This window comes from Callospermophilus lateralis, unplaced genomic scaffold (assembly GCF_048772815.1).
Source record: "Callospermophilus lateralis isolate mCalLat2 unplaced genomic scaffold, mCalLat2.hap1 Scaffold_550, whole genome shotgun sequence".
NCBI classification, from domain to species: domain Eukaryota; kingdom Metazoa; phylum Chordata; class Mammalia; order Rodentia; family Sciuridae; genus Callospermophilus; species Callospermophilus lateralis.
The window spans coordinates 847,372-871,572 of NW_027514478.1; the positions used below are offsets into that span (position 1 = coordinate 847,372).

General features: G+C 34.5%; 1 protein-coding gene across 1 annotated transcript in view; it reads right to left on the bottom strand.

Moving 5' to 3' along the window:
• Window positions 1-2,239: 2,239 nt before the first annotated feature.
• The window catches only part of LOC143389218 (axin interactor, dorsalization-associated protein-like), a 32,744-nt gene continuing 10,782 nt past the window's right edge, over window positions 2,240-24,201 (bottom strand). Inside the window, exons 5-10 of the mRNA XM_076842419.1 lie at window positions 21,318-21,381; window positions 20,944-21,047; window positions 5,192-5,314; window positions 3,408-3,530; window positions 2,481-2,598; window positions 2,240-2,336 (exon numbers count right to left, since the gene is read on the bottom strand). Coding sequence (XP_076698534.1) covers window positions 2,240-2,336; window positions 2,481-2,598; window positions 3,408-3,530; window positions 5,192-5,314; window positions 20,944-21,047; window positions 21,318-21,381 — 629 coding nt within the window. The remainder of the gene's footprint in view (window positions 2,337-2,480; window positions 2,599-3,407; window positions 3,531-5,191; window positions 5,315-20,943; window positions 21,048-21,317; window positions 21,382-24,201) is intronic.

Sequence of the window (24,201 nt, forward strand, 5' to 3'; positions counted from 1 at the left end):
AAGTAAATTTAAACAACTAATTTGTGAGATACAGATTGTTTTGTGTTAATTGCTTCAAGATAAAACCACCTTTTTTGGCAGGGGAGGTTTGGTCATTCAGGTCTGAATTAAAGCTAAGCTAATGACAATGTTCAATTTAAGTTTGTTTAATGCTGATGAAAGACATTCATACAAAGCATCCTCTTTTTTTTCATATAACCCCATTCTTTGGTGGCAGCTGGGGTTGTGGCTCAGTGGTAGAGTACTTGCCTAGCACAGGCAAGGCCCTGGGTTTAATCCTCAGCATCACATAAATAAATAGAGGTTAAAAAAAAGCATTCTTATGTGAAGGATGCTAAATGTTTCTTCATATAAATTATCACTTTGAGGGGCTGGGGTTGCGTGTGAGGCACTGGGTTTGATCCTCAGCACCACATATAAATATAAAGGTACTGTGTCCATCTACAACCCCAAAAAAAAAGGTTTTTTTTTTTTTAAATTATCACTTTGATATACATGTTTTATAGTCTATGAAAAAAACAGAAAGAACAATGTATCAGTTTTGCTACATTTTAATAGTAGATTTTAAGGGAGCAACTTCAACATCAGTAACATCAAACAAAAAGGTACTGAGTACTCCACAGGGTACAGAGTGCTGCCAAGCACCTTGGAAAGTTTACATGACATGGAGAAGATGAGGCCCTTCTCTTGAGAAGTTTACAGTCTGGAAATTTTGACTACTCAGAGTTTCAGTTGAGTGAACATTTTATTAAGGCAAATTCTTCATTTCCTAGAACTACTGTAGACTGAACTATTTTTGCACTTGTGAAATTAACCCAATCCAGATGAAAGAAAAGACTAAATTTGGTTGAGAATTCTTTCAGGCTCATATCGTTTTATTAACATTCATCTAGTAAACAAAATTGACCTAACAGACAACTGAAAAATTAAAGACTAGATCTCTTGAAGTGCAAGGGCTAAAATTACTGTTATTCATTTTAAAAAGCAAACAGATGGTATGATTAGGGTTTACACTAGTTTAAAAATAGGCCAAGTATTGCATTCCCTTCATGCATGGTTCATTTAAAATAGTGAATATTAAAATACATGGGTTCTACATGTAACCTACAAAAAAGCTCCTCACAAATCTTTATGTTCTGTGTATCAAATATCCACCTTGTGTACTATGAAAGTTTTATTTATGTCTCATCATTAAGTTAAAAGTAATGTAAATGGTGAAATTATAATAGGCTAATGGCCTGCATATTTTCATATGAATGTCAATATATCTAAATAGGAAATAAATGGCAGTTGTATCTACCTATATTAAAAAATAGAATATCTTTCCAGATTTTGCATACTCATCACTTTATAAAGACAAGGTATGCAGGTTTTAAGGTTTCACAGTCAGTTGTCAGAAAAACAGCAGTTGTTCCTGCAGTATCTCATTAGCATCTGACTCAATTATTTTTAGATAACATGATTTAAACCCACCCCAAAATTTGTAATTATTCTGAGAGAGATGGTTTTAATGTTAACCCTGGAATCATTAATGTTAACCCTAGAATCAATAGCAATGTGATGTAGAACAACTAATCAACATGACTAAAAATATGCTCACTTTCAGAAAAACAATCTGGTCATCTGGAAAAAAATCACAGCTACAATCTGGGGGGCACTCCCATATAAGATATTGATCTGGTCAAGGCACACTATTTCTAAGTAGAACTATCAGATGAGGGTGAATTTAGGCCAGCTCTAAGGAACAGCCTATAAGATAGACCATAAGTGATCCAATTTCCTTTCAAAGCAATCTGGTACTATCCTACCCACTTCAATTCAAAAGTTTGAAGTTAATTCAAATCAAAAGACCATATTGGAGCAAAAGTGAGCAAATGTGTAAACTCTAGCACATTCTTATTGCTGTATTTTAAAGTTTGAAGATGAGCATACGTACCACAGCAGTATTGTTCCAGGAAGCAGGGTAGGAACAGTGGTAAATTAGGAATAAGACTATTAATTGCACAATTAATAGAAAAGTAAAAACATGTTTCAAAATCTACAATAAACCTTGTATCCAAAGGAGTCATAACAATGAGGTGCTGGACTTTAGTTCTGTGGTACAGCTTTGCAAAGGACTCACTGGCCTATAGGTACGGCTCACTTCCTGCCTCCTGAAGGATGAATATGCTACCCAGAGCTATGATGGTTTGTACTGAGTGGTAAAATTCACAGAAATTCCACATTACTCATGTCAGAATCATTCCTTGTGCAAAGTTTGATGTAGATGAAGATAAAGTGGTTTCTTGGTCAATAACTGCAATTTCTTTCTTTTAAAGTCAGTGGGTTTCTTGTATCTGTAACCACAATAGAAAGATGATTGTTTAAAATACTTTGATGATTGATTTACTCCAATGTTACATTCTAGATAAGAGGGACTAAGAAGAAACATGAACTAGTAACCATTAGTACAGTATGAATCCTATGTGTATATCACTTACAGTTCTATTACAATTGGCCCAGGTTTAATCTCATCCATCTCCATGAAAGTAAAACACTTGGTGCTGGTAAACCTTTTTTTAGGCTTGTAGTGTTTGAATTCAAAGAAGATAGCTGCACCTAAGGAATTAAAACAAACCACATAAGCCAGAGACCACACATTTCTTATGTGTCACCAGAAGCCTATGATTTTACAAAGTAACATGTGTCAAACAGTCTGATGACACAACTGTTGATAACTCACTGTGGCTGTCACTCCAAGCTCATCTACCATGTCTGAGTGACATTTCTCCATATCATTTAATTCTACAAAGTACAACAAAATTGTATAGCAAGAATGTAAGCTATGTACACAGGTAGAATCATAAACTACCAAAGAATATAAAATATTAAATACCACAAGAAAAACAGAAGTTACTTAAGTATCAGCAGTACCTATAAAAATGGTTTCAATAAGCACCTATATTAGAATAGAAATTTAAAAGAGTTCCTTTGATATTTTATTTCTCTCCCTCCTGAAACCACCATGCCCAGATTGTCCTTTCCATATTCTTACAAACTAACTGCCAGTTATAGTATCTTTTTACCCAAAGCATCTTATTGAAAGAAAAAAAATAATTCCTTAACTGTTAGAAAGTAATCATTAGGTTCCTAAAAGGACTTAAGGTAATTATTAGAGAACCTGCTTCCTTAACTCTGTATTATGAGAAATACTTCCCTGTCAAATAATATTTAACCACATTATTACACAACTAGATAATGCAACTGCTAATTCTCATAATTTAAAAAAATGTTGATTTGACTTTCTTTAAGTCAATATTCATAACTATGTGACATAAGATCTTGTTTTAAGTACACTATCAACACAAACCCAGATAAGTACTGTCCTTAAGAAGTCCTTAAGAAGTCAGTAACTGATAATTACAAACCTTTGGTTAATTTTTCAATATGCTTCTGGAGCTCAATGTCCACATTAAAATGAACATATGTATCTTCTTTTCTTGAAGCCACAGGAGTATCTTGCACAGGAGTTAAATCTATGCCATTCAGATCTGGAGAAACAAATAAGTTTCTGCTTATGAGCATTCACATATACAGACGGAAAATCTAGAAACTGCAAAGGTTACAGTTCCTAAAGAGGCATGGAAAGAGCTGAGAGGAGATTCTCAGGCTAAGAGATTCCTATTTGGTGTGAGCAAGTATGTGAGAGTTGTTGAAGTTCATGGGGTATGTGGAGAGAAATGAATATAGACTGGATAGGAGACCTCATGAAGGGGACAAGGAAGCCTTTACATGGCCAAGTGGACAAAACTTGATCTTCATAGTGAAGTGGTAAAAAGAACAAACATGTTTTCCTTAGGGAATAGTCCACTATATTTTTCTATGCAAAAAAAAAAAAAAATCTGGAGTATATAATTTGCCACAATGGAGCTCTGCCACCAATTTCTAACTTTGATCAAGTATATGGCTTATTTAGAAAAGCCTTTAAACCTAACCTTATCATAATTTCCCTGTTAAGAACCCAAAATGGATGAGAACAGCCAACAAAAACCCTTTGGTTAATGAATAATTTTTCATATAATCTAAATTCTGGTTATACTGTTTACAACATACCCTGAATTTACAACAACCAGATGGTACGTTATATATAGTTTTAATTTTCTGGGTTTTAAAATCTCAGTTTAATCAAATTCAACATGGACTCATTTAATAACTCCTCAGTGTTTATGTGTTATTCATTTATGTGTCTCAAAAAGCTCAAAAACAATTTAGTACATTTAATAATTAAAAAATATTTACATAAAAATATTTCAGTTTAACATATGCAAAGGTAACTTAACATTTACAACATCATTAAATATTTTTGTGTTTTAAGTATGCTTTCTGAATGAGTATGCCATTTTACAAATGGTCTATCAAACAATGTAAATATTTTCCAGTATACTATATATTTGATAACTAGTAACATCGGAATTTAAAAGTGTACCAGTATTAGTGCTGTGGATTAGGTTCTTTAAATAAATCTTTTTCTTTGTGGTCATATTTTTCTTTTAATTAGCACTAATGAACCCATGGATCTGACTTTATTTCTGCAATTGATAAAAGTTCCTCCATTTAATTTCAGCACCGATCTGTTCCTTTGGTGCAAAACTACAGATTAAAATAAGCCATTTGTACTAACTATAGTTATTTCTGTAAAATGGTATCATTTATTCCTTAATCACATCTTCATCCCACGGGATTGCTCTCAGGGCATGGATGTTATGGACGCACCCTACTTCCCTGTCCCCTGATTTTCATCTGCCTCTGTAGGACTCACCTATGTAGATACCTCAGTAGCACAGGAAGAAGAGGGGCTGAAGCAGGAGAGATGGGAAAACAGGACATGGGGCTTTGTGTAGAAAACTACACACCCATGGAATGTGAGGAGTGCTATTGTTAATCTACATCCTGAAGGCTGTAGCTGCTGTTAAGGACAATGTGTATGTTTAGTCCGCACGTTAGCTGGAATCTGAAGAGCAAAAATCTATACAAACTCAAAAGCAAGTAGGAAATATATTTTGTAAGTCTTTCAGAACTATGTTCTGTTATGATCTCTTCTAGGATTTTGCCTCATTATAGAATGCATTAAAGTAAGTTGTCACATATACAACCCTGTCAAAAACTTTGTCCCATATGAGAAAAAACATAATGCAATTTGCCAGTTATTTACCCTTTACACTAACTGTAATATAGGGATCAATGCACTGTCCAGGGTCTTTCAGACCAATTTTCTCAATCCTGATAGTGAGTAATGTCATTCCTGGTTCTGATGGCAACCTTGGTAATAAAGTACCTGGCAACAGAGAAACCTCAATAAAAGATAGCTCCACCAATATTTCAGAGTAAATACTTTGACAAACAGAAGATATAGCCTACCTCTTAAGAACTAGCTAGGCATTATGTATTTTTATGTCCAAAATTCATGAACATCTGATTTATACTTTTTTAGAAAAATATTTAATTTTACACATAATATATCTGCATTTCCCAACCATACAATCACCTTTAAGCAGAAATAATAATTTCTATAATAATAGTGTATAGTATGTACAATAAAAGTTTGTTAAAAACATCACTTGAGGAAGCCCAATTATACATAATAGTATAATATGCTCACATAATATTTATATTCCATATGTACTTCTATATTATACTCAGCATCTTAATATGAAGTGGTAGAACAAAGACAAGAAAAGCTTTTAAAATACTTGTTATTCTGTTCTAAAGTCTGAGACATTTAATATCAGAGTTGATCAATACATTCTTTCCTTTAGTTACTCCTAATAAAGAATAATTTACAATTTGATATTTATGTTTTAATTTAACTATATAGTCTAACTTCTATTCTTCATTCTATTTTGTATGATTTATTCTAAGAAAGTAGTAATATACAGACTGCCATATAAAAGGGCCATTTGTATAACTGAACATTTTCCCCAAAACCAAGTAAAATTTTTAAAACTAAAACCCACCCAGAACAACATGACAACATTCACCCACCAAGAACATATGAAGGAAGAAATCAACTGTTCAGTATGTTCCCTTTTTTGAAACTACCAGTAGAGAACAGATGCAAATAAGCTGATTTTAATCAAGTATGTATACAGAACCTCAAAATACATTTAACAAAAGATTTTGGTTGATGTTTTTCAAGTTTCTATTCATCAATGTGTTATGCTATTTTTAATGATGAGTTATTTGAAATACATGAAGCAATCAACACACTATATTTGAAAATACACATTTGATTGATGGCAAATGTGGCTTGAGGAAATTTTGGGAGGTGATGGGAATGTTCTGAACTTGTATAGTGGTGACAGATGCAAAACTCTATAGAGGTGTCAAAAATCAATGAATTTTATTCTTACAGAAGGGAAATGTTATGATATACAAATTATACCTCAACAATGCTGTTAAAAATGTATTACTTTCTAATTTAAACAAATATGAAGACAATACAGACAAATGCAAGAATGGGAAGGCCTGGAGGCTGCATTCCACTGTTGCATTAACAAACCTAAATGGGCTCAGGCTGATATCATTAAATATATACATAATACCTTTTTTATGCATCTTCTTTGATTGACAAATGAGGGTACTTTTAGAAGAGGGGGCTTGTACCTGGACATCTGGGATGAACTTCAGAGAGCTAAGAAACACCTCTGAAATTTTATGAAAAATGTGAATATGTATACGTTGATATTTATATACATACATATTCACATGTATGTATATCATATATGAATTTTTCTGCAGAAAAGTTCATTCTATTATGTAGTACATGGCTGTATAAATATGCTACAGTTTATGTACAAATTCTTGTGTTGATAGATATTTGAATTACTCCAAGTGTTTGGATATAGTTAACAAGGCTATTATAAATACTCTTCTGAACATCTTCTGGTGCCCATAAGCACCCATTTCTGAAACAGCGGAATCACTAAGTCACCTGGCATGTTACCTCTGCTGGGAGCCATCAGCCAAGTAGGTATGACAATTTCCTTGCCAGCTACTCCCATGCTGTCTAGTGGAAGGACTCCTGAAAGGTGACCTTGCTCAAGGACCAGGGTGGATCCGTGTTTAGGGTGTCCCCGGTTTAGCATAATAGGAGATTAGAGTGTTCCCCCTTTAGAATAGGGCATATCCTGCTGCCTGAGTTCCTCTTGAGTTCTTAGGGTCAGACAGTATATTTGGGAGACAGAAGCCCAGTGGAGTGGTGGATTTGGGCAGAGAACCTGGATTCCCCCAGAACGTGTTTGTAGACGGCCGGTGTGAGTTCGGGAATAAAGAATTGCTGTTTGAATCTACAAGCTGTGTGGTGGCTCGTGATTTTGTGCCCAGCCAGAGAATGCAGCAACCTCCATACCTACTATGTAATGACAATCCATTTCCCAAGGTGGTTGTGCCAATTTTTATTCCTAGCCCAAGTGCAGTAGTGTTCTCATTGCTCCACTTCCTCATTAGGTACTGTTTTCTCAGATTCTTCATGTTAGCCAATTTTGGTATAAAGAGATCAATCATTTTAATTTGCATTCCTCTGAAGATTAATAAGATTGAGCACCTTTTCAAATAAATCAAATAAATGATTTCCTCTTTCTGAATTGTGTTCAAATATTTTGCTCGATTTTTTATTGAGATGTCTATCTTATTGAGCTGTAGGAGGTCTCTATTATTTTGCTGGACAAATGTTTTACAAATAGATTCTTAGTTTTCTTTTATAAAGACTTTTTGTTGAAGTAGAGCATATACATTTTAAAATGTACAAATTGTTAGCACAGTTTGCTGAACTTTCACAAAGTGAATACACCTGTATAACTAGCATCAGATCTAGGAAAGATATGATCAGCCTCCTGGGAGTGTCCTTCCCCACACCCTATCCAATGCACTCTTCCAAAAGATAGCAACCGTTGCTAACTTCTAACACCAAGTATTAGTTTTGAATATTAAGAATGACTTTTGTCTGCCATGGTGTCTTCTGATTATGATAAATACTTACTGCTAGTAATATCAAATTTCTTAATATCTTCCTTTACAATCAGTGCTTTTTATGTTATATTTAAGAAAACTTACCCCACTCCAAAATCATAAAGGTATTATCTTGAAAGCATTTTATTGTTTTGCCATTCACACTTAATTCTTTTTTTTTTTAAGAAAGAGTGAGAGAGAGTGAGAGATTGGGAGAGAGAGAGAGAGTTTTAATATTTATTTTTTAGTATTTGGCGGACACAACATCTTTGTATGTGGCGCTGAGGATCGAACCCGGGCCACACGCATGCCAGGCGAGCATGCTAATGCTTGAGCCACATTCCCAGCCCCACACACTTAATTCTATATGTCACACAGAATTATTGTCTATGGTGTATAGTAGGAGCTTTAATTTCATTCAATTTCACATACTCAATTGTCTCAGCACTACTTATTAAAAAGACTGACATTTTCCACCACTGATCTGCAGTCCCACCTCAATCATAAATCATGTGGCAATCACTTTCTGAGTTTTCTGTCTTACCGAACTGTTTATCCTCTTATCACTAATACAGTATCTTAATTCTATAGCTGTATAAAAGGTCCAGGAACTGCAATAAAAATTCAGATGAGTTTCAGAAAGAGTCTATCTATATAAATTAAATTACTTCTTCTAATTTATGAACTAGTATATATCTTTACATTTTAAAAATCATAACATTTATTTAATAGAACTTTATTTGACCTAAAAGCCTTCAGAAATAAAGACCTACAGATCCAGGGAAAACTCCTGTTTTTATGTTTATGTTCCATGAAGAATGGACGGCCATGTAGAAATGACTGGAAAGGGCGTGTGAGCTAATGGTAAAAGGCTGCCAGGATCCTAGCAAGCCCTGTCTGGTCAGATTCTTCTTGGCCTCTCTGTATAGCCTTCTTTCCTTCTGGACCTAAGGCAGGTCCTGTCTGAAATGAGGGTTTTTAAGGGAGGGGGTAAGGGAGGGTAAGGGGAGAGGAAGGGAATAGCAGGGAGGGTAGAGGAGAGAGAGAGAGAGAGAGAGAGAGAGAGAGAGCTTTCTAGGTTTTATGAGAGAAGGCTTTGGGAGAGAAGGGTGGAGGACAGGAGGGCAGGAGGAGGGCAGAGGCTTTGCTGCTGAGGTTGCTTTCGGGATTCCAATCTCCTTCAGTTAGAAGTTCTCAGCAGGCCAAAACCCCACCCTTTGGGCTATCATATTCTGATCTGACCCTGCCCACCTTTCCCCTCTCCCTCCCTCTTCCTCCCTTTCTCCTTTTAAGAAAGGAATGTGTAGATCTTTCCATATTCTAAGATCTTCTTTGATTTCTCTGTTTAGGGTTCTGTAGTTTTCATTGTATAGATCTTTGACTTCTTTCGTTGATTCTCAAGTATCTTATTTTTTTTTTTGAGGTTACTGTAAATGGGGCAGTTTTCCTCATTTCCTTCTCAGAGGCTTTGTCACTGATATACAGAAATGCCTTTGATTTATGGGTATTGATTTATATCCTGCTTCTTTGCTGAATTCATTTACTATTTCTGGAAAGATCTACCTCGCTCTTGGGATAGGCAGAATTAATATTATCAAAATGATCATACTACCAAAAGCACTATATAGATTTAATGCAATTCCAAACAAAATCTCAATGGCATTCCTCATAAAAATAGAAAAAGCAATCATGAAATTCATCTGGAAAAATAAGAGATCAAGAATAGCTAAAGAAATCCTTAGCAAGAAGAGTGAAGCAGGGAGTATCGCTATATGAGACCTTAAACTATACTACAGAGCAATAGTAACAAAAACAGCATGGTATTGGCACTAAAACAGACTGGTAGACCAATGGTACAGAATAGAGGACACAGAGACTAACCCACAAAATTACAATCAGCTTATTTTAGAAAAAGGTGCCAAAAACATGCACTGGAGAAAAGGTAGCATTTTCAACAAATGGTGCTGGGAAAACTGGAAATCCATATGCAACAAAATGAAATTAAACTCATAACTCTCACCATGCACAAAACTTAACTTAAAATGGATCAAGGACCTAGGAATTAAGCCAGAGACTCTGTGTCTAACAGAAGAAAAAGGTAGGCCCTAATCTTCATCATATGGGTTAGGCCCCAACTTCCTTAATAAGACTCCTATGGCACAAGAATTAAAACCAGGAATCAATAAATGGGATGGATTCAAACTAAAAGGATTTTTCTCAGCAAAAGAAACAATCTGTGAGGTGAACAGAGAGCCTACATCCTGGGACAAAATCTTTACCCCTCACACATCAGATAGAGCACTAATCTCTAGGGTATATAAAGAACTCAAAAAGCTAAGCACTGAAAAAACAAGTAACCCAATCAAAAAATGGGCCAAGGACTTGAACAAACACTTCTCAGAAGAGGATATACAATCAATCAACAAATATATGAAAAAATTTTCAACATCTCTAGCAATCAGAGAAATGCAAATCAAAACTAAGATACAACTCTAATCAGAATGGCAGCTATTATGAAGACAAACAACAATAAGTGTTGGCAAGAATGTGGGGAAAAAGGTACACTCATACATTGCTGGTGGGACTGCAAATTGGTGTAGCCAATCTGGAAAGCAGTATGGAGATTCTTTGGAAATCTGGGAATGGAACCACCATTTGACCGAGCTATTGCTCTCCTTGGACTATACTCAAAGGACTTTAAAACAACATACTACAGGGACACAGCCACATCAATGTTTATAGCAGCACTATTCACAATAGCTAAACTGTGGAGCTAACCTACATGCCCTTCAGTGGATGAATGGATTTTTAAAAATGTGGCATATATACACAATGAACTTTTTAAAAAGAGAATAAAATCATGGCATTTGCAGGTAAATGGATGGCATTGGAGAAGATAATGCTAAGTGAAGTTAGCCAATCCCCAAAAAACAAATGCCAAATGTTTTCTCTGATATAAGGAGGCTGACTCATAATAGGGTAGGGAGGAGGAACATGGGATGAATAGATGGATTCTAGATAGGGAAGAGGGGAGTGAGGGAAAGGGAGGAGGCAGGGGATTAGCCTCCTAATGAATGTGGAATGAATGTGATGGACATCATTATCCAAAGTACATGTCTGAAGACACAAATTGGCTGTCAACCTACTTTATATACAAACAGTGATAAGAAAAATTGTGGTATATATGTGTAATAAAAATTGTAATGCAAAAAAAAAACAAGTACATGTATAACGTGAATTGGCGTGAATATGCTTTATACAAAGATATAAAAAATTGTGCTCTATATGTGTAATAAGAATTGTAATAGACTCCATTGTCCTGTATTTAAAACAAATAAAATCAATAAAAGAAAAAGAAGGGAATGGGGAGTGGGTAGGGAAAAACTGTGGAATGAACCCAAACTAACTTTCCAATGCACATATGTGAATATACTATAATGAAACTCATCACTTTGAATATCTATAAGATACTAATTTTAAAAAATGTAAATAAATAGATCAGTAAAGTGGATCAAAGGGAACAGTGGGAGGGAGGATGGGGAGGGTGAAGGGACTGAATTGGAGCAAATTATATTCCATGCATTTATAATTAGTCCAAATGAATCTAATGTCAAGAATAACTATTATGAACAAATGAAAAAAAGAATAATGACTTCACTGTTTTTATAAAATGCATTCTCATAAACAATTCAATCAAGAGAAATGAAAAAAGTAAAAGAGAACGTACAATTCAACATCTCACCAACCATAACAATTATTAAGTCACTCTTCCATCTTTTTCCCTAATTTCAAGATTACTCCAGTTTCCTTTTCCTTTTGATATTCTTTTCTTTCTTTCAACAAAGGTTTATTTTCTACATAAAATTCTTATATTTCTTTTGTTGAATTTATAATAAGGTCCTTGATATTATTTAATACTACTATATATATTATAATAGTTCATTTTCTAACAACTATTACTTGTTTGAGATAGAATTGATTTGTCTGTACAGATTTTATATCCAGAAACCGCATTATCTTATTAATGAGTTATGAATAGGTTTTTTTGCATATTCTCTATATATTCATAAATATGCAAATAAAGAACATCCCCCCTTTTATATTTCATTTTTCTTATCCTAGTGCAGTAGCTAGGGCTTCCAAAACAATTCTGATGAAAAGAAGTAATAGACACTCTTGTTTTGTTCAAATTCATCATTAAATGATTTTGGGTTGTAAATGTCATGTAGCCATGTTTTATCAAGTTAAGGATGTTTTTCTGTTCTTTGCCAAGAATTGTTTAAAATCAAGGCTGTATTTCAAACTTAACTGAGAACTTTTTCTGCATTGTTGACAACATTATGAAATCTTTCCCCTTAATCTGCTAATGTGAACTACCTTGATAAATTCTGCTAATAATATATTTTTAAAAATCACTCATTAGTTCATGGAGATTTTCTGAATTATTTTCTACACCATCCTATGTATCATAGTTTATTCAGTCAATCTTCATATGGCTACATTATTTCTAACTTTTTATCATTATAAAAAACACCTCAACAGAGAATCTGGTATATATGCAAGTGTTTCCCCCTCTTTTTCCTGCATTTTGCGGGTGCACCTTCAGAGTAAATTCTCAGGAATGGGATTGCTAAGGCAAAAATATGTACTTATATGTTGTTAGAGAATGCTCAATTTCCCTCCAAAGGAACTCTACCATTTTTCTATTCCCACCAGTGATTAATAAGTACCTATTTCCCCTAAGACTCACCAACAGTAGCTTTAATTTAGGTTTTTTATTAAAAATATAGTTGAGTATCTTTTTATATATTTAACGGGTATTTTTAAATGTGTGTGTGTGTGTGTGTGTGTGCGCACGTGCGCACACTCGCTCATGTTGTCTGTTCCTCTCATGTATTCTGCTTTGGTTATTACAATTAAAATTTTTCTTTATATATTATGAATGTTGGGTTGGGATGTAGCTCAGTGGCAAAGTGTCTGCCTTGCATTTGCAAAATCCTGGATGCGATGCCTAGTTCCAAAAAAGACAAAAAAAAAGAACCCACCCTACCCCACCCCCCAAAACCCCCAAGAATGTTACCTCTTTTATGTCTTACCTCTTTACTACCCTTTTTTTGACAGTCAAAAGACGATTGCTTTACAACTTTCAAAGTCTTTTTGATGTTAAGTTTATTTTTTTCCAAGTTGATATTAAACTTGTTGTTACTTTGGGGTGAGTCAATTTTATAACCTGTCATCATCTAGATCTTTCAGTTGAAATGGTAGGGCTGATGCTACATTCCTTACCAACAATCTTTTTGCCTGAGATTACACAGTAAGTTTAATGTAATCATTATGCTTCAAATAATTTAATATGGAGGCAGTGATTGCAAGTCTGAATTTCTTGTTTAATTCAAGGTAGAATGTCAAACATTGTGCTCCATGATGAAGGAAGCTGACTGTAATTAAGATCATAGATTACATACAAAGGTGCCTATTTAAGGTGTTTCAGAATGGTCTATGATGTGCTCTCTCTCTGCATGGTCAACTCCTACATACTCAGTGAGTCCTAAATCTGGCTAGATTTATTGAACTCCCTCAGCCCTTCTTTTTGCCAACCTATGACATTGGTGCACATCTCTAATTATAATCATGTGCTTTTGGCTCTGTCTTGCTGACTACACAATAAGCATCCTGAAAGGTGTGGGAACTGTTCCTTTTGTAGTATGCACAAGGAATAAACAGATCTTTATTGAAGAAATATTTTATTGAATGAATGACTGAATTTCCCGTTCTAGAGGTTATCATGCTTTAGTAAACAAATGGCTAGAGAATCTATATCAATAAGTGAAGAAATAATAAACATAAAAGAAGATCAAATACTAAAATAATACCATACCATCTATAGCTCCCAGGTAAGATGAAAAAGGTTGCATGTTTTTGCATCAAAGATAAAACCATGATAGTTGTAAATTGAGCCAATGCATTAAAAGGAAGGTTTATAAGTTAAGAATTAACATATCCAATTTCATAGTGTAATATGAGAACAAGTCAAGTACATTCATAAAATCTGAAGACTAACAAGGATAAGAAAGAAATCACTACACACAATCCAGTGTAAACTGTGCTATTCCAGCTAAATCATCTGCTCTCAGATCTAGAACAGAGATCAGAAGAAATGTTCTTCCACATGGAATTGCTATGTAAATAAGAAATAGCTAACACTTGTGAGTATTTGTGATGTGCCACTTACTGTCCTAATCCTCTCATCTAATCCTCACAACAATAGTTTAGTTCTATTTTTCAGAGGTGAAAAGTGAGGCATAGAAAAACAAATTATCCATAATCACACAGTAGTTTGGCTACAGAGTCCATGCTTTTAACCATCATGTCCCATTTTAACATCTTTATTTTAATTGTCCCTAAAGCCTTAAAAGGAACTGCAGGAGAACCTCCCCATCTCAAGCTTCTGCAAAGTTCCTTTTGCCATGTAACATAACAGTCACAGGTTCCCAGGATTAGAATATAGACATTTTTGTGAGGCCACTATTTATGCCTTATACTTTTAAATATGGAAAACTCTAAATGGCTACAGCTGTCCAAACCAAGTTTTCAATAACATCCCAGGAATGTTATTGAGCTGTCACTAAGAACTCCAAGTAAGGGAGTGATTAAAAAAGAGTAACATTTGAACTTTGTACACTGGGCAATGCACATTCACAGGAATGGACAGAGACTGAGTAGCCCAGATAGCAATATGATAGGTCTTTAACACTCAAATAGCAGTGAGCAGCAGGACTGTGTTCATTTGGTTAATTCCACTTTCAGTTTTTACTTCAAGACAAAGGAAGCCATTGGTAGCTGGTGAGCCCCAAGTTGTACTGAACACAGAAAGCACGTCTTTTTCTGACTTATCTGCCCCAACCACCTCTTATGCACCAACCAGAGCAAGCATGCTCTCACTGGTGTCAAAAAGAGTTGGAAGGAATTACTCAATTCAGTGTGATTTTCTGCGAGAGGAAGATTCTAAGCCTAAATCTAAAGACAACTCTGATAAAGTAATGACAATGAATTAGAAGGTTTGGAACCATTTCACCACATTACTGTAATAGGGGACACCAAAAAGTCCATTTTGTTGATGGAAACTATTTATTAACAGGTAGTACTTGGGTAAAAACTCAAGTTGCTCTATTTCATTGTGCTTCATCTGTGGAAAACAATTTATGAAGGTAGCTATGGATCCCCCAAATGGCTGTTTGTTAAACACAGACGAGTTCACTCAAGAATGTTTTAAAAACTGTGTAAAAGCGTCTGACCTAGCCAAGAATGTTACAGCCACTTCCACTGTGGAGAGGAAAGGGAATTGTGCAAGTAAGGCCTCTGCCTCTGCTGGGCACCCCACAGCACTGACACAGACCAAGCAATGAAGCACCACTCTACCTGCAACAGGTACAGAAAAACAATGGGAGAGCATCTGAAACCCCCCATTCCCCGACCGCAACTTCTTTGTTCCAAGAGAATGCTGAGAAAAATGAAGGTCTGAGTATCAAGTAGGATGGCCTCACATTCAATAGTCTTTCTGTAGCCATAGAGATCATGGAGAATCAGACAATGAAAGGGCCACCAGCCTGAAGATGAATCTGGAGTGACATGGATATGAAGGTCAGTGGGATTCTTAAGACCCTGTCCTCACATGCAGAAGGGGAAGTCATTTTTTTCTTTCAACTTTTTATTTTTGCTTTTTAAAAATTGCTATTGTTTATATCTCATATCATACCATAAGGACAATTTCTAGTCCAAAATTGAAAATGGCATGACAGTCTTTGTCCAAAATAGTACATTATTGTCTAGGTCAGAACATTAAAAGAGAAAAATTACCAAAGATTATATATTTTTTTAAAACACAGATTTGAGTTTGCTTATTGAGTAATTTCATTTGCTTGGCTTTTTACATAATATTGTACAAATGTTTGTCACAGGCATTTACTTCAATAAGAGGTGAGTCAGTGTTCATTTTAACTTGGTGCTTGGTGAATTAAATGTCATGAATAACAAGTACAAAATTTTTGTCCATACTTTTAGGACAGAGATGTACCTGATATCTAAAATGTAAACTAAGCATTCATATGTATGTGATTATATATGTCTTCTTTGTTTTAGATTTATCATACTTGTAATTAAATTCAGATGTGTGATACTACCAATTCAAAGTCTGTCACACACTTTTTTTAAGTGCACATTTCTTTGTAATTTTAAAATGCAATAGAAAGGATATATAAAAATAATATTTTCTAATATTTTGGGATAATTTTAACATAATTTAAAATAATGGTATTATCAAATCATTATTTGGTCATAACATTTTGTAGATGGCACAAAACATGAAATGGGTCTTAAAAATCTAGCAAGAGAAAAATTTTGCAATTTGTACTGCACATCTGCAATTTGTACACACATAAAAATTGTGTGAAAATATGAAAACACATGCACAATTTCTTTTGGGTGGTAACTGATTAGTAGTTGAGGAACTGCTCCAACCTTTCAAAATAAAGAGTAAAATCATAAGAAGTTTGTTCACTTTGAAATTACATTAAAAGTTTGATAAAAATCTTAGTGGTCATTAGCTTCAAATAATAATATTTCTAAGTCTGTCAAAAATTATACCTGATTAAAGTTGTTTGTATATAGGTTATATGAGTATGTTCTTGTTTTTATTTTCTTTATTGACTGGTACTAGAAATATGTATTTTTCTGTGTTCAGAAATACGTGATTTGGATAATGACTGAATTCTTAAGTGTCACCATCATATCTGGAAAAAAAATAATAAATATTCTCACAAAACCTACGATGAATCAGTGGGTATATGTTTCATACACAGATGCTATTTAGCATGCAAGGAAGAGTTACTACAGGTGCTGGGTTAAAAATTTGAGTGGCCAGAGCACTTTCAAGAAAAAGCAGGCCAGATGTTGCTTAGAGCCTTGATGAAGAGCCTACTCAATAGACATTTCCTATGAACCAATTTCTGCAAAGCTCTGGAGAAAACCTTTTTTGACTTCAAGTGACAAGATTCATGGATTAAAAAAAACTGAGCCAGACATAGTGGTGCATGCCTGTAATCCCAGCAACTTGGCAAGTTAAGGCAGGAGAGGCCAGCTGGGCAATTTTGCAAAATCCTGGTTTCAAACTAAAAAAATAAATCAAAGAGCTGGGGATGTAGCTAGGTGGTAGAGTACCCCCGACTTCAATCCCCAGTACTACAAACAAACAAGAAACAAATTATAAAAAAGAAATCTTAAAATGTTTCCAAAACTGCTTGAGAGTAATAGAATATTAACAAGCCTTTAAACTATTGAAAAACAGCTAGGAGAACTACCAGATAACATTGAATGGTATTTTCCTTTCCTTTCAACATAAGTACATGACTGGATGAGGGACTCTGGCTCTGACTGTTTGGCTCAGTCTGAGAATTTGAGACTTTGAGAGGAAGGAAGTGCTCGGAGAGCCAGAGTTTAACTGCACACTTTGGTGGAATTTACTGATTAACCCTAGATATATTCTGAAATTCTGTGAAATAAGGATGCCTTAATATTCATGGAAAAGCAATGAATATTTTATTGCAGTGTTCAACTTCCTATATGCATGGGTAAGAAAAAAACTGCACTTCAGCTGAAAATGAAATCCATATTTGCTTAACTCTCAAGTTCAACTCTGAATGGAATATTTATGCAGGAAAGAAACAAGTACAGGTTTGATATTAAAGAAGTAAGATTCACTCTTAATTTTGAGTTTCAAAAAAACATTTTTTGTACATATCTAAGACTATATAAAAGATGAATAACCAATACAAATCTAGAATAATGTTGAGATTGCTAGGCTTATGTTTAGGTCACTCAGAAATGTTTTTTAAAATTTTGTCTAAAATTGTGTCATGGCAATTAGTGCATGTGGTACTAGGAAACAAATGTAGGGCTTCACACAGGTGAGGCAAGCACCCTACCACTGAGCTACATCCATAGTTCTTTCTATTTTGAGACAAATTCTCTCTAAGTTGTCCCCACTGGTCTCAAACTTGCAATCCTCCTGCCTCAATTTCTCAAGTAGCTAGGATTATAAGCATGTAATCCTGGTCAGCTATTTTTTTTTAATTTGTATTACTTTGGTTTATCATTTAGAATCTTTAATATTCAACATGATAAATAAATTTTCAGGTAACAAATGATAAGTCATAAATTTATATCCTCTATTTAAATGAAATCTACTGAGAATACCTTAAGAAAATTAAACTACTATTTGGACTTAAGCCAGTTAGTGTTTAAAGCAGTACACAAAACTTACTGTTTGTCTTATGAGAATTGAAGGCTTTGAAAATGATATTAATGTCAAAGAAAGGTTTAACAATTTTTATTCTTTTCAAGAAACGTTGGATAAAAATCCATTTTTAATTTTAAAAGGGAATAAACTACTTTTGGTCATACCATATTTATACATTATACTTCATCTCATTAGCTTAACAGTAGTAGTGTTTAGCATGTGTGTTTGTCAAAACTCATAAAGCTGCACACTAGAAAAGATGCCTTTTATATATGTAAGGGACACCTTAATAAATCTTTTTTAAAACGATCACAATAAGCTAGATGCTATGGCACAAGCCTGGAATCCAGGTGACTTGGGAGGCTGAGGCAGGAGGATCCCAAGTTTAAGACTAATCTCAGTAACTCAGTGAGGCCCTCAGCAACTAAGTGAAATCCTATCTCAAAATAAAAAATAAAAAGGGCTGAGGATGTGGTTCACTGGTAAAGTAACCCTGTGTTAAATCCTCAGTACCAAAAAAAAAGTACAACAAACTTACAATTATATAAATTACATAAAATAAACGTAATAAAAATGTTATAATTCTTAGAAGCACCATGCCATGATAATGTAGACACAACAGCCTTATCACGACTGAAATCTTGGATGTCCACAGTATAACAATTTTTTTCCCATTCTACAATTAAGTTAAAGGTTAAATTGTCCTTCAATGACATTTTCAATTTTATAATGACACAGGCCCTGGAAAATATCATCGCAAATCAAATATAGCCAATTGAACTATATGTACTCTTTCTTACTTTGAGGAAAATAATTCAGGGAATAGAAGGGTTTAGTTAGCTTTCTGTATCTCTGAAATAAAATACCAAAATGCTATATCAGAATACAAAAATCTGATTATTTTGGGCTTAATCTTTCATAGCAAATAGACTTAATTTACAGAGTTTCTTTTCAACTCAGCAACTTGAACCCCATAAAGACCTTAATCTGTCCATTTCATGACTTGCATCATCTGCTTCAAGGATCTTGTTTGCTACAGAAGTATAGCTAGTGAACAAATAACCAAACCAGAAATTTATAGAACTGTAATCTATTTCAATTATAGCATGTGGTTTGAAAAGAAAATAAAAAATACAGAAAAATTTTAGCAAATTTATTTACCTCATCATCTCAGCAATCTTGAAATTTCCTACAAATATGACAAGTAAAATATAGCTCTTTCTTCATAAGGATAAGCAGATTGGAAATACTTACCTTGTACCAAAGAAACACTAACAATAACATTTTATAGTGACTGTAATTTTTCCAATAATCCTATGGTGTAGGACGTTAGCACCATTTAGAGGTGATAATGAAAATACAGTAGCCACCACTACACCAGCAAATGAAAAGTATCATGCCAAATGCTTTGTATGTGGTGCCTTAATTTTCACTGTAACCCTACAAATTAGACATTGTCAACATCTCCTTTTATAAAGAATTAAGTACAGTCACTTAGCTACTGATTGGCAGATGTTAGACTCAAAAGTGCAGGTATCTTGTTTGTCTAAGCCTATACTGTTTATATTTCAAACGTCTTCTACCAAAGAGTATTTAAATTACTGGAATCTGACTTTAATTATAAAGTTTTCTGGATGATAAGTATATTATATTTAATTATATCATAAAGCATAGAGTCTTTTAAAAAAATGCATCACAATAGTACAGTGTTATTTCTACACTTCCAAAAATGAACTAGTTCATCAGAAGTAAAAACTGTGCACTGTATAAGAACAGAAGAAAGTATAGAAGTGGAAGAGTCAAAAAATTTACTCAGGGTGCTTAACTAGGGTATTTTACAACCTTGTCAAGATCTTCATAAATAAAAAGGACTTGCTATGTATTCTTTATTTCCCTGTTAAGGGCAACTGTTTAGTATCTGTTCCTCCAGGTCCAGGTTTCACAATCATATATGATTATTTAAAGAACAGCTAGATATATAAAGAAAATAAATAACATAGCAAACAGTTACTCTAGAAAGCCTACTTACAATGTTGGTCCATGGCTAGCATCTGGGAACCTGGATTTCAGCAGGATTCCCATCGTGCCCTGTTAAGAAGATCACTGTGCCTAAATGGTCCATGCAAACAATATGGTTTGTGCTGAACACTTGCTTTCTTCCTGGAGTCTGTAGTTTTGGTTCATGCTAACCCCAATAAGTGTCTTGTGCACTGAATCTCTACAGTGCTTCCCCAATAGACAATATTTTTCATTTCACAGGTGTGAAAGAATGTTGAGAGAATCAAGTACATATTTGACTCTGCTGGGAGAGGACTCTTAGAAGTTTGGTTTCCTCTGGAATTTGCCTGTGTGCCTTTACCTTTTGCTGATTTTGTTCTTGTGTTTTCTTGTTGTAATGACTCAGAATACAACTGTGAGTACAGCTATATGCTGAGTCCTGTGGGTCTTCCTAGCCAATCACTAAACATGGGATGTTTTGAGGATCCCTGACACAAATAGTAAGATACTTTCACAATAAACCAATAGCTACCGCTAACAGAATGGCCGTGATAATTTGCTGAAGATTGGCAAACTTGGAGATGTTTTACCTGCCACTAACAAGTACAAAAGTAAGTTCCAAACACCTGACCTTGAATTATATAATGTACATTTTTTGTACCCACCAGGCACTCTAGCAGGAAAAGAATCAGGAGACCCTGCTCCAGCACCACCTTCTTCTTCATCTTCTTCAAATTCTAAATGCTCTTCCTCACCAGGGGCTAAAATTCTCCCATATAAAAAAGGACAGAAAAATTAGTGAGCTACTCCACTTAATACACCAGCTAACCCTCAAAGCCACTAACTTCCCAGATAAGATGCTGATTATTAGGTTAATGTTGATATAAATGTCAATGTCAATCATTTCATTGCTACCAATGGTATCAGTCATATCACCAATACCAAATTTGATAGGGAAAAAAATCCAGAAATATTTAAAAAACAGGCATAAAATAGATAATAAAATCAGAAGACAAAATATGGATGCTTATTTATTTACCTTAATGGGACAGGCTGAACACCAAATGGAAATTCTTTATTATATGTGAGAATATTCTTTAGGACTAGAATAAAGACATAGACAAACATTAGTCTTATATCTTATATCTTAGTCCTACATGTTATGTAAGTCTTATATATTAGTTAGTCTTATATGTTATATCTTAAATTGATACTTTTAATCATATTTTATAGTGTATTAACCACACATTAATATATGTATTTTAAATTCCGAGCTTCACTATCATTTCAAGACTATGCAATTGACTACTGAGTGTCTTAGCAAAATAAAAATGTCCATAGTGGACTGCAGGTACTAGTATTTTCAGAGTACTGTAAGATCTCCAAGGAAAGTCTCAGAGCCCTCATAGAAAATGAACCATAAAATAGTTCTCCAATGTACAAGGTCCTAGGTGATATGGGGTGAAAGAGAATACCTCTTCTCCTGAAGTATTTTAATTAAAAGATTGATACTGAAGATGACTAATTAAAGAGAAATAGATAATCACATCTTATTCTTTATCCTAAGTAGATTTCCCTCAATACTTATCACACTGGTAAGGTTTGTAGCAGCAACGTTATAATTCTAATATTCCTTTTATGATGAAATTTATTATATATGTGTACACACATATATACATGCATATATATGTGTGTGTGTGTGTATATATATATATTTACACATGTGTACACACACATACACACACACACACACACAGCAGACTCTCTCCTCAGGGAAGTCATCAAACAACATAATGCTATCACCTCTTGTGTCCTGGTTGATTACTTTCTGGCATGTAAGCCTACAGACAGATGCTATACAATTCTATCTGTATCTGGAAAAGTATTTTATGAAATTTATTGTTTCGGGCTGGGGATGTGGCTCAAGTGGTAGCGCGCTCGCCTGGCATGCGTGCGGCCCGGGTTCGATTCTCAGCACCACGTACAAAGATGTTGTGTCTGATGATAAGTAAAAAATAAATATTAAAAAATTCTCTCTCTCTCTCTCTCTCTCTCTCTCTCTCTCTCTCTCTCTCTCTCTCTCCCCCCTCTCACTCTGTTTAAAAAAAAAAAGAAATTCATTGTTTCATTTCCCAATTTATGGGTTCCTAGTGACTACCTGCAATTATTTCAAGGTGAATATTTAGCATTATTAATTGGGCAACCCATGATTTTTACTCTAATTACTCAGACTTTAATTTTGGAGTCTTGCAGATTTGAGTTAAAAGGAGTATGGCATATTGGATTCCTAAATAAGGAAATTCAAAAAGAACAGGTTGTAATTACATAACTTATTCCAATAGGAGTCAATCATCAAGTGAGAAAGAAGTTGTAAACTTGTACCTAGATTCTCATTACTCACTCTTAATTCTCTCTCCCTTTAGCTCTTCCTCATCCTTTATCTCTTTCTTCTTCTCAACAAATGCATACCGAATACTCACAATGTTCCAATCACTGCTTTAGGTGTTAAAGATACACGGTAATCAAGAACTCATATTTGGACCTTAGACTTTACTAAGGAAAAGTAGACAATAAATATGCCAATAAATAAACTAGATAATGTAAGATGTGTTTAGTGGTATGAAGGATACAAACAGGATGCTGTCTAAAAGCAGAGAGAACTTGGTAGAGTAGCTAAGGTAGACAGGGTGCCTTTCGAAACTAAACTGTAAGAAGACATTTGAGCCAAGACCTGAGATGAGAGGAATCATCCACAAGTGGCTCTAGCATAAGGGCTTCCCAGGTATTAGAGAACAGGATGGAGCAACAACAAAGGTTCCAAGTAGGAAACAGTTTGCCTTATTCAAGGCATAGAAAGGACTGTGAGAACTTAAGTCTGACAAGCAAAGGGGAAGCAGCAGGAGATCAAAGTAGAAGGTTTAAATCAAAACCTAGCCCTACAATTACAACAATAACTTGAACATTTACATAAATACTCTAATCTCCCCAGTTCTAAAATGAGAATGCTACTTCCTTTACAGGCTATTGAGAGAATTACAGCCTAAATAAATGTATACAAAATGGCAAGGGAAAATCTAAAATGGACATTCACTCTCTCCATGACCTTTTTGATCTAGTTGAATAGAATCCTAATATTTCTTATCTTACTAAGAAGTACTGTTTATTTTTTAATACAAGAACATCTTTTCTATACTTCTGCATGATCATTGTTACTAAACTATTAAATCAACTCAATATTAATAAGTAATATTAATAAATATTGATCACTTACACAACAATGGAATAGATACCCAAGAATGGGGAGCAGGTAACAAAAAGATCATGTCTCACTTATATCAGAAACAAAAACACAGAAATGATCATATTGTAATAAGAGTTTAATAAAATGGGCAAAAAAATCAACCATTAAAAATGTATATAACAATAATTTTTAAAAGTTGATCCTGTGATGGTGGCATGTGTCTGTAATCCTAGGTACCAAAAGCCTGAGTCAGGAGGACTAGAAGTTCATCTGCCTAAGCAACGTAGGGAGACCCTGTCTCAAAATAAAAATAAAACAATAAAAGAGCTGGGGTTGTAGTTCAGTGGTAGAGTGCTTGCCTTGCACATGTGGCACTGGGTTCGATCCTTAGCACTACATGAAATAAATAAATAAAATAAAGGTATTGTGTCCATCTACAACTAAAAAAGTTTTAAAAAATAAAAAGGACTGGAAATACAGCTCAGTGGTAGAGCACCCCTGGGTTCAATCCCCAGTACATCAAAAACAAACAAAAAAGTTGAAAAATATCTTGGTTATTAAGAATATCTTGGCTGAGTGTGGTAGTGCACACCTGTAATCCCAGTGGCTTAGGAGGATTAAGAATTCAAAGCCAGCCTCAGCAAAAGTGAGGCATAAGCAACTCAGTGAGACCCTGTCTCTA